Source organism: Halichoerus grypus, chromosome 5 (genome assembly GCF_964656455.1).
Source record: "Halichoerus grypus chromosome 5, mHalGry1.hap1.1, whole genome shotgun sequence".
NCBI lineage: Eukaryota > Metazoa > Chordata > Mammalia > Carnivora > Phocidae > Halichoerus > Halichoerus grypus.
In genome coordinates this window covers 130924321-130936705 of record NC_135716.1, presented here as the reverse complement: position 1 = coordinate 130936705, position 12385 = coordinate 130924321, and the positions used below count along the sequence as shown (strand labels likewise).

At 34.2% G+C, this 12385-nt stretch overlaps 1 protein-coding gene across 2 annotated transcripts in view; it reads right to left on the bottom strand.

Annotated features, from left to right (window-relative positions):
- The window catches only part of ANKRD13C (ankyrin repeat domain 13C), a 94053-nt gene that overhangs the window by 65607 nt on the left and 16061 nt on the right, over window positions 1-12385 (bottom strand). For both annotated transcript variants that reach the window (XM_036116896.2, XM_036116894.2), the window contains exon 2: window positions 8969-9010. In XM_036116896.2, coding sequence (XP_035972789.1) covers window positions 8969-9010 — 42 coding nt within the window. The remainder of the gene's footprint in view (window positions 1-8968; window positions 9011-12385) is intronic.

The following is a 12385-nucleotide window of genomic DNA, read 5'->3' as shown; positions in this document are numbered from 1 at the left end:
GAGAAAATCTCCAGGAACAATGACAAAACAAGTAATAAAATGGCACTAATATGTATCAATAATAATTCTGAATGTAATTGTACTAAATGCTCCAATCAAAAGACACAGGGTGTCAGAATGGATTAAAAAACAAGATCCATCTATATGCTGCCTACAAGAGACTCATTTTGGACCAAAGACACCTGCAGATTGAAAGTGAGAGGATAGAAAAACATTTATCATGCAAATGGACATCAAAAGAAAGCCAGAGTAACAATACTTACATCAGACAAACTAGATTTTAAACCAAAGACTGTAACAAGAGATGAAGAAGGGCACTATATCATAATAAAGGGGACTATCCAACAAGAAGACCTAAGAACTGTAAATATTTGTGCCCCTAACGTAGGAGCATCCAAATATATAAAACAATAACAAACATAAAAGAACTCATTGAGGGGCATTGGGTGGCTCAGTCATTAAGCTCTGCCTTCGGCTCAGGTCATGATCCCAGGGTCCTAGGATCGAGCCCCACGTTGGGCTCCCTGCTCAGCGGGAAGCCTGCTTCTCCCTCCCCCACTACCCCTGCTTGTGTTCCCTTTCTCACTGTGTCTCTCTCTGTCAAATAAATAAATAAAATCTTTTAGAAAAAGAACCTGGGCTCCCTGCTCAGCGGGAAGCCTGCTTCTCCCTCTCCCACTCCCCCTGCTTGTGTTCCCTCTCTCGCTGTGTCTCTTTCCATCAAGTGAATAAATGGAATCTTTAAAAAAAAAAGAAAAAAAAGAACCCATTGATAATAATGTAATAATAGTAGGGGACTTTAACACCCCACTTACATCAATGGACATATCATCTAAGTAGAAAATCAACAGGGAAACACTGGCTTTGAATGACACACTGGACCAGACAGACTTAACAGATACATATTCGGAACATTTCATTCTAAAGTAGCAAAATATTATGTTCTTTTCAAGTGTACATGGTACATTCTCCAGAAGAGATCACATACTAGGTCACAAATCAGGCCTCAATAAATAAGATCGAGATCATACCACGCATCTTTTCTGTCCACAACATTATGAAACTTCAAGTCAACCACAAGTAAAAATTTGGAAAGACCACAAATACATGGAGGTTAAAGAATGTGCTACTACAGAATGAATGGGTCAACCAGAAAATTAAAGGAGAAATAAAAAAAAAATACAAGGAAACAAATAAAAATGAAAACACAATGGTCCAAAACATTTGGGGTAGAGCAAAAGCAGTCATAAGAGGGAAGTATATAGCAATACAGGCCTAACCTCAAGAGGCAAGAAAACTCTCAAATAAACAACCTAACCTTATACCAAAAGGAGCTAGAAAAAGAACAACAAACAAGGCCGAAAGCCAGAAGAGGAAGGGAAATAATAAAGATTAGAGCAGAAAAATGATATAGAAACTAAAAACGTAGAACTGATCAATGAAACCAGGAGCTGGTTCCCTGAAAAAATTAATAAAATTGATAAATACCTAGCCAGACTTAGCAAAAAGAAAAGAGAAAGGACCCAAATAAATAAAATCACAAATGAGAAAGGAGATATAACAACCAACACTACAGAAATACAAACAATTATAACAGAACATTATGAAAAATTATATGCCAACAAATCAGACAACCTGGAAGAAATAAATTCCTAGAAACATATAAACTACCAAAACTAAAGCAATAAGAAACAGAAAACTTGAACAGACCAATAATCAGCAAAGAAACTGAATCAGTAATCAAAAGTCTAGGACCAGATGGCTTCCCAGGGGAGTTCTACTGAACATTTAAAGAACAGTTAATACCTATTTTTCTCAAACTACTCCAAAAAATAGAAATGGAAGGAAAACTTTCAAACTCATTCTAGAGGCCAGCATTATCCCAGTTCCAAAAACAGATAAAGACTCCATTAAAAAAGAGAACTACAGGCTAATATCCCTGATGAACATGGATGCAAAAATTCTCAACACAATACTGGTAAATCAAATCCAACAGTACATTAAAAGGATCATTCACCATGATCAAGTGGGATTTACTCCTGGGCTGCAAGGTGGTTCAATATTCACAAATCAATCAATGTGATACACCACATTAATAAAAGAAAGGATAAGAATCATATGATCCTCTCAATAGATACAGAAAAGACATTTGACAAAGTACGACATCCATTCATGATAAAAACCCTCAACAAAGTAGGGATAGAGGGAACATACCTCAACATAATAAAGGCCATATATGAAAAAACCACAGCCAATATTATCTTCAATGGAGAAAAACTGAGAGCTTTCCCTCTACTGTCAGGAACAAGATAGGGATGTCCACTCTCACCACTGTTATTTAACACAGTACTGGAAGTCTTAGCCTCAGCAATAAGAAACAAAAAGAAATAAAATGCATCCAAAATCAGCAAGGAAGAAGTCAAACTTTCGCTATTTGCAGATGACATGATACTCTACATAGAAAACCCAAAAGACTCCACCAAAAAACTGCTAGAACTGATACACAAATTCAGTAAAGCCTGGGATACAAATTCAATGTACAGAAATCTGTTGTGTTTCTATACACCAATAATGAAGCAACAAAAAAGAGAAATCGAGGCATCAATCCCATTTATCAATGCACCAAAAACCATACGATACCTAGGAATAAATCTACCAAAGAGGTAAAAGAGCTATACTCTGAACACTATAAAACACTTACGAAAGAAACTGAAGATGACACAAAGAAATATAAAGATATTCCATGTTCATGGATGGGAAGAACACATATTGTTAAAATGTCTATACCACCCAAAGCAATCTACACATTTAATGCAATCCCTACCAAAATACCAACAGCATTTTTCACAGAGCTAAAACAAACAATCCTAAAATCTGTATGGAACCACAAAAGACCCCAAATAGCCAAAGCAACACTGAAAAAGAAAAGCAAAGCTGAGGCATCACAATTCTGGACTTCAAGTTATATTACAAAGCTGCAGTGATCAAAACAGTATGGTACTAGCACAAAAACAGACACATAGATCAATGGAACAGAATACAAAACCCGGAAATGGACCCACAACTTTATGGTCAACTAATCTTCAACAAAGCAGGAAAGAATATCCAATGAAAAAAAAGACATTTAACAAATGGTGTTGGGAAAACTGGACAGCAACATGCAGAAGAATGAGACTGGACCACCTTCTTACACTATATACAAAAATAAAAAATAAATTCAAAATGGATGAAAGACCTAAATGTGAGACCTGAAACCATCAAAATCCTAGAGGAGAACACAGGCTGCAACCTCCCTGACATCGGCTGGCAACTTCTTTCTAGATATGTCTCCTGAGGCAAGGGAAACAAAAGCAAAAATGAACTTATTTTTTACTTCATCAAAATAAAAAGCTTCTGCACAGCAAAGGAAATAATCAACAGAACTGAAAGGCAACCTATGGAATGGGAGAAGATATTTGCAAATGACATATCTGATAAAGGTCTGGTATCCAAAATATATAAAGAACATATAAAACTGGACACCCAAAAAACAAATAATCCAGTAAAAAAATGGGCAGAAGACATGAATAGACATTTTTCCAAAGAAGACATCCAAATGGCCAACAGACACATGAAAAGATGCTCAACATCACTCATCATCAGGGAGATACAAACCAAAACTACAATGACATATCACCTCACACCTGTCAGAATGGCTAAAATTAACAACACAGGAAACAACAGGTATTGGCGAGGATGTGGAGAAAAGGGAACCCTCTTACACTGTTGGTGGGAATGCAAACTGGTACGGCCACTCTGGAAAACAATATGGAGGTTCCTCAAAAATTTAAAAAATAGAACTACCCTATGATCCAGCAATTAAACTACTAGGTATTTACCCAAAGGATACAAAAATACTGATTCAAAGGAGTACATGCACCCTGATGTTTATAGCAGCATTACCAACAATAGCCAAATTATAAAGAGCCCAAATGCCCACTGGCTGATGAATGGATAAAGAAGAGGTGCTATATATATACAATGGAATATTACTCAGCCATCAAAAAGAATGAAATCTTGCCATTTTGCAATGACATGGATGGAGCTAGAGAGTATTATGCTCAGCGAAATAAGTCAGAGAAAGACAAGTACCATATGATTTCATTCAGGTGGAATTTCAGAAGGAAAAGAGATAAACATGGGGGGTTGGGCGGGGTGAGGCAAAGCAGATAAGAGACTCTCAACTATAGAGAACAACCTGAGGGTTACTGGAAGGGAGGTGGGCAGTGGGACGGTTTAAATGGGTGGTGGGTATTAAGGAGAGCACTTGTAATGAGTACAGGGTGTTGTATGTAAGTGATCAATCACTAAATCCTACAACTGGGGCACCTGGGTGGCTCAGTCGTTAAGCGTCTGCCTTTGGCTCAGGTCATGATCCCAGGGTCCTGGGATTGAACCCCACATCGGGCTCCCTGCTCCATGGGAAGCCTGCTTCTCCCTCTCCCACTCCCCCTGCTTGTGTTCCCTCTCTCGCTGTGTCTCTGTCAAATAAATAAATAAAATCTTAAAAAATAAATAAATAAATAAATTCTACAACTAAAATTAATATTACTCTGTTAACTAACTGGAATTTAAATAAAAACTTAAAAAAAAAAAAAAGAAAGAAGGAGGTTAACAAGGAAAGAGGATGACAGCCCAGCTAAAAAGAATTTTTTTAAATAAATAAAATGGATTCTCCAAGAAACCCACCATCATGGGGTTTTATGCAAGTGTGTATGTGTGTAGGTATAAAGAAGTTAGGGGAACATAAACATGGATAGATATCTACAGACTTATGGAACTATTTCATGATAAACTTTTGAGTGAAAAGAAAAATATAGCAAAGTACTATGTATGGTGATTCAACTTCAGTAAAAACAAACTAAGCCCCTGTGTTATATAAATAAAGAGAAAGGAGTGCAAGGATACCCACTAGGCTATTAATGTTAATTACATCAGGAAAAAAAAGTAGAAGAGACGATACGTTTTTATGTCTTTGTACTGTATTATTTCAATTGTTTCAATAAGTATATAGTAATAGCCTAAAATCATTTAAAAATTTTAATTTAAAATTATTAAAAAGCAAGACGGGCAATTTAAAGCAATATCCCAGTTGTGTAAACTAAGGTATAAGATTGGTATGATATATATACATATATATACATATGTGTATATATATGCTAGACATATCAGTTGTGTTTTCTGATATGCCATAAACCCTGCTGAATGGCTGCCCTTCACTCACCCATCACAGTTCAACTGATACAGAAATAAGCAACTAAAAAAAAGTCAGATATTCATAAATATGCCAGTCACCTATGACATATTCTGATACATTAAAAAAAAAAAAAGCAGGATCAATCAAATGCCTCTCCTAGTAATTTTAACAATGAGTAATAAAAAAACAAGGTAGTTAACAACCAGGCACTAAGGCTTAAAAAAAATGCATAAATGTGCCACAAAGAAGTTAGGACTTGAGGAGTCTGGATAAAATGAAATTATGAGGAACAGAAATCACATACAAATAAGCAAGAGCTATAAATATAATAAAATATAAAGAAAGAGAATAGGATAAATAGGACAGTGCAAAGACAAAAGAACATCCAGAGAGAGACTCATGAGAGTAAGAAATCATACTAACTCTAGAGGTATTTCAGGGAAAAAAATTATACAGAAACTGCAGATCCAGAAGAATGAATTAAAAGGTGCAACTGGTTTGATGAATCTTTCTCTGATATCCAACCAAAAGGATAAGAAGTAAAGATTACTTTTCTATTTCATTTTCTAAAGATTCCTGAATTCTTCTTAAAGTATAATGTTCTTTCCATTTCAACTCAAATCCATAATTCAGTAACTTCCCAGTCTAGAAGGCCAACATGGTCAACACACCCAGAAATTCAGAAAAAAATCAGACTTTAATGATGAAAAAATAAGGTTATTAAGATGAATGAGAAAAGTAAATAACAGTGTAAAAGTCCTAGGATATCCCTTTTTAAGTCAATCAACAAATATTATTTGAGTTCCCTGGGTATTTTTACTGTGTTTACAAACAAGTATACAAATAGCAAGTTTTCCTTCAAAAATGAAATCAATAAAGGTATATTATATTTATCTAAGGAAGAAGATAAAAGAGGATGGAGTGCCATAGACTGAAGAGTGGTACAATGCAAAAGTAATTTACAGAATTAATTAAGGTAGATGTTTTATCTTCCACTACACATTTCAATATTGCTCCTGTGTAACCAAATCTCAAAAATATGAAAAGGGCATAAAGAAAAAAGCAAAAAAGAGTATGTAGCTAAAAAAAAAAAGTAAATGGATCAGTACATTAACTGTTGTACCTACTCTACATGAAAAGGACTCAGAAAAATCGAATATTGATATTATTTGCAGATCCTGAATCATCTAACCAACTGTTGCCCAAAAATACATTCCACAGAACTCTAGTCTCTCAAGATACATGTGGAAAAAAGCAAATCAAATAACTATGGGGAACAACAACTATATCCAACACCTGCCCCAACTTAGAAGGTCACAATGCATATTACCATAATTAAAGTTCTAAGAAAGTCCACAATAAAAAACTGCTTAATACTTATTAACCCACTATTTTCCAAATTGACTTGACCTGGAAATACTATTTTCCTCTCAACATTTAACAGTATGCCATAAAACTTATATTCTGTGAAACATAATTTAGACAGGCTAATGTAAATCTATGATAAAGCATAACAGTACCATTTCTGTTTTTCTTTCAATACTGTATTATAAAAATTTTCAAATATACAGAAAAACAGAAAGATGATCACAATGAACATTCAAATACTCTATACCAAGGTTCAATAGTTGTTAACATTTTATCACATTTGCATTGTCTTCCTCTTAGTGTTATATATAATAAATGTAATTTACGATATATATAAAGAACAGCAGACACACCATAGAGATAGACAGATGGTAGGTAAGCAGGTAGGTAGAAAGAGACGGCGGTGGGGGAGGTGGGGGAGAATGGCTGATTCCTCATATAGTCTTGGTTATTTCTCTTCCTAAGATATAGCTAGTACTCATTTCTTGAGTTTCTATAATATGTAGCCTCTTAATAAATTTCTCTTTACTTAGAAGTTACTCACTGATATGAGGAATTCTTAATCTCAGGAAACAAACTGAGGGATGCTGGAGTGGTGGGGGGTGGGAGGGATGGGGTGGCTGGGTGATAGACATTGGGGAGGGTATGTGCTATGGTGAGCACTGTGAATTGTGTAAGACTGTTGAATCACAGACCTGTACCTCTGAAACAAATGATACATTATATTTTTTAAAAAAAGAAGATAGCAGGAAGGGTAAAATGAAGGGGGGGAAATAGGAGGGGGAGACGAACCATGAGAGACTATGGACTCTGAGAAACAAACTGAGGGTTCTAGAGGGGAGGGGGTGGAGGGATGGGTTAGCCTGGTGATGGGTATTAAAGAGGGCACGTATTGAATGGAGCACTGGGTGTTATACGCAAACAATGAATCATGGAACTCTACATCAAAAACTAATGATGTAATGTATGGTGATTAACATAACATAGTAAAATTTAAAAAAAAAAAGAAAAAATTTCAACATCAAAAAAAAAAAGTTACTTAAGTGAGTATTCCTTGCAAGAAGGTATTTAAAAAAAAAAGCATAACTAAATAAAAAAAGAACTAAAAAACATTTGAGTCACCAATTTGTATAAAATTAAAATCAAAATTAAATTAGTCTGTAGATCATATGCTTAAGCGTATAAACTTAAAAACCAAACTAATGAAAGAATTTTGTTTCCAACAAAGTAAGTTCTGGTAACACCCCTGGGATCTGCATACATTCAGATCAAATGTTTACACCAACTGTATTATACTATGTATCAATAACAGATGTTCCAGAATATTACTTCTAGATCACCAGAAAGAAAAGTGTTAACAAAAATTCATTACCCTGTTTAAAAATTTAAGACTGTATGTTTTTAAAAGATTTTTATTAAACACATCTAAAATTTTAAAATCCAGCATCAAAATGTTGCCAATCCTCTATCTGAAATCCTCACTTTCCAGGATTAGTGGGAAGATTTCTTTACTTCTATGAATAGCCTTAAAAAGTAAATCTCTTAGGGGCACCTGGGTGGCTCAGTCAATTAACCATCTCAGGGTCCTGGGATCAGGCCCACATCCGGGATCCCTGCTCAGTGGGTTTGCTTCTCCCTCTCCCTTTGCCTCCACCCCTCCCCCTGCTCATGCTCACACACGTGCGCACTCTCTCTCTCTCTCAAATAAATAAAATCATTTTTAAAAAAGTAAATCTTTTAAATCACCTATGAAGGTTTTTTAATTAAAGAATAAACAAGTTCTTACAATCATCTAATATACAAAAGGTTACTGAGTTTAGATATACAAAACAATCCCTATTAAAGAATCTTATAAACTCTTTGAATATTAAAGGGATTATAATAATTAACAAATTTATAAATACTTACTTGATAAAATAACAAAACAATAAAAAAAAACATAGTTTCAAAAAGCATAAAATTAGTATAGGATTTCCATTAAGTCTTAAGATGAAGTATGGAAAATGAGAAAATATTATTTTTAAAGATTTTTTTTTTGACAGAGAGAGAGAGCACAAGCACAGTGAGCAGCAGGCAGAGGCAGAGGGAGAATCAGGCTCCCCACTCAGCAGGGAGCCCAATGTGGGGTTCGATCCCAGCACCCGGGATCACGACCTGAGCCGAAGGCAGACGCCCAACCATCTGAGCCACCCAGGAGCCCGAGAAAATATTATTTTTAATATACTGAATCCTAACTCAATTAGCAAATAAAATAATCATGTAAATTTTGAAAAACTCAAAAAACAAAATTCATTTTAAAAATTTTTAACTAAATTTGAAATTACATGAGTGAAGTCAAACATAAGAAATGAAATATTTACTAACCTTTATTTCCTAACATCACAGCAAGATGTAAAGGAGTGTTTCCTAAAATTAAAAAAATAAATAAATTAGTATAAAAACATAGGAAATTTTATTTAAAAGTGGTTTTATTTCCTTCAGAAATTTCACTGACAGATTTTAAGCAAAAATAATGTGACTGCAAAATGATCTTGCTAATATGGCAAATTCAAAGTCAGAGGATGCCATGGTTTCTAAACACAATGTATTCTACTCCCCACCCTTCAACGCCCACCAAATAAAGGATACCAGTTTGCTTTCGAGATATCTTCTCCCAATTGATTTCACAGATTCCTTTGCTACTAATTTCTCTATCATATCATTCTTTGTTCATTCAGCAAACAATTCAAATACCTACTATATACTCATCTTTGGGGACAGATATCAAAAAGACCCAATCCCAGTCCTCAAGTTGTTCAGAAGTCTTCTGTTAGAGACTGATATGAAAATAAAGAATTGCTATTGTTATTTATTAGAATAGAAGAGAGTATAACATGATAATGGAACACAAAACAGAGCTCCTAATTTTGCCTGTGCAAACAGAATTAACTAATGAAGAGGGATCAGACTGAAATGAGTCTTGAAGAAAGGGTTAGAAATTTATAGGCAAACAAAGTAACACTGACTAGTATTCCATGTTAAAAACAATTCCCCCAAATTACATTAAAATGCAAGAACAGTTTATATTTAGGAAACAAACAAATGTTTATGACTAGTGGGGTAAACAGAATAGTAAATAATGAAATTGGCAAGATGAGCAAAAGATAAATTAATGATGATTATAGGCTATGCTATGAAGTTTGGACTATATCCTATTAGTTGATGTTATATAATGATTAATTTAATTTCAAAATGATACCCTAAGCCACACTAGTAGCCTAAAAACATCTTGATTATAAAAGAAAGCAAACCTATAATTTTTTAAAAAGTTACTGAATAAATTTACGTATACTAATTTTCAGATATTAGCATTTTTACAGAAGGCACCACATAAACAATTTTTGCCAATAAAATGAGCTGCACACTTATCAAAAAATTATATACAGGATAAAACAAGATTTGACTACTTTTTTAAAAAACCTTATAGATGATCTACCCCAATCTCTTAACTTGACAAAACTGCCAAAATGGTTAACACACACACACAAAATTTTTTGCTCGATAAAAGCACAATGGAATATGAATTGCTGGCTGTAAATACAGCAAGATAGTATTTTGTGCATAATTTAGAAGCTTAATAAATTCATTAAACTTAAATCTTCTCTGTAAGTAATTTTACAAAACAAAAAAACCTAGACTACAATAAATTTCTTTGTCTTAACTATTAGGAACAACAACAACAAGAAGACAGATTTGGGGACATAATTCATATTATGTTTTTCCGAAATAAGATTTCCCTTAGTGACTAGGCCATATACTCCCCAGTTTTCACACCTCATAACGAATTCTAGTTGAGATATGCAAACTTTGTTAATAATCATACATTGAACCATGTCCCCAGAAAAGAGGTTTTGCTCACAATACCACTGAAGTAAACTTCACTAGTTGCCAAGTTATTGGTACAAACTATTTTCCAAAAAGTCAAACTTCAATTCTCCAAATATTTCAGACTCTTTAGGGAGCTGGGTATCTTCTTTTATGCTATCTAGTCCTACAAGTTTATATTTTTATCTTATAGAGTCAATATTCATTTAGATTTACTTAACCATTTTTGCTGCTCTTCATTCCTTCCTTCATTTCTAGTCTTCCATCAGAATCATTTTTCTTCTACCCAAAACAAATCCTTCAAGATTACCTTTTGTGAAGGTTTAAGTGAATTCCCTCAGGTTTTTGTGTGTAAATGTGTATTCAACTTCAATCTTGAAGAACACTGTACTGAGTATATAATTATTGATTGGCTATTATTTTTCCCCTGCACTCTGTGTGGTCTTATGATCTCCTTTTTTTGCTGAGAAGCCAGCCATAGGACTTTCTACCCCTCCTTTGAAAGAAATGTGACATGTCTAGCTACATTTGTTTTGTTTTGTTTAAATTATCAGCCATTTCACTCCAATGTGGATTCCTTTTTTTAGTCTGCTTGGGTTGGGACTTCTTGAATCTCCGAATCAGTTCTCTCAACAATTTTGTAAAACTCTCAGCAAGTATCTCTCCAAATATTGTCTTAGCTCCATTTCCTCTCTTCTCTCCTGGGGTTCAATTAAAGTAGAACTTGTCACACTTTCTATTTTTTTTTAAATTTCTTTCCCTTTCCATTTTCATTATAGATATGTTCTTCTAACCTATTTCCAAGATCATGAATTCTGTCTTCTTCAGGGTCTAAACCTGTTAGTAAACCTATTTATTTAGTTTTGAATTTCAGCTATTATATTTTTCTATTTGAGAATTTCTATTTGGTTCATTTTCAAATACATGATTTCAATTTTTATAATTTCCAGTTCTCCACTAAAATATTCAAACTTTTCTCTTATCCCCCAAGAACAAAATAAACATTGTTATTTAAAGCCTCTAATAGTAATTACAATAAATGAAGCTCTGATGTTTTTTTTCCACCCCTGGTTCTCACTCATGTTGTTCAGTTTCCTTAGAGTGCTGGTCATCTTTAATTATATACTGGATATAGTATTTAATGAGCTCTCTATATAAAAATTTTGAAGCCTAAGAAACAAATCCTCCAGATACTTTCCTTTGCTTTTGACATATGGCTGGGGGTACTAGACTTCATTAATCCAGGGACTGACAATTTTTTCTGACCCTCACAAATGACTCAAAGCTGTGCTCCAGCCTCCACCAGAGCTGATTTACTTTTTGTTCACTCTTATTTCTAAGGTGTAGCTCTTTAAGTTACCAGCCCAAACAGCAGAGTGTTTAAGAGATATCCCCCACTTGGTAGGCCCTGACCTCCATCTTTTGTCCTCTTAGCTCAGTGAGGCTGTCAAAAGTGCTGCTCAGCCTCTCCACTACTTCCGTTGGCTTTGCAAAAGCTACTGGGGCAAAATAACTTAAAATGCAAGGCTCAAATCTTTGGATTTCCATCTTCTGCCAGATCTTGGCCCAGTAATTCCTTCCTACCTCATTAGATCTCCAATACCCTTGAAGTTGAATATTTTATTCTTATTTGCTTCTAACGAAAACTAGTCCTAATAATATAGTCTATCATTACTACAGGCAGAAATTCTACTTCGATTTTATTTAACTTTTCTCCATATCTGTAACTGTGCCTTCTCTTCTTTGGTACTGTTAATGCATAAAGATGAGATAATTTTATGAGCACTAATGATCATAACTTGTATCGAAATATAATTACTCTCTTAGTGCTTTTAAATCATTCTTACCTGAAGTTCAATTTTATCAGTAATGAATCTTGCCATTCATATTTTTTTATCATTAACTCAAGAATAAATT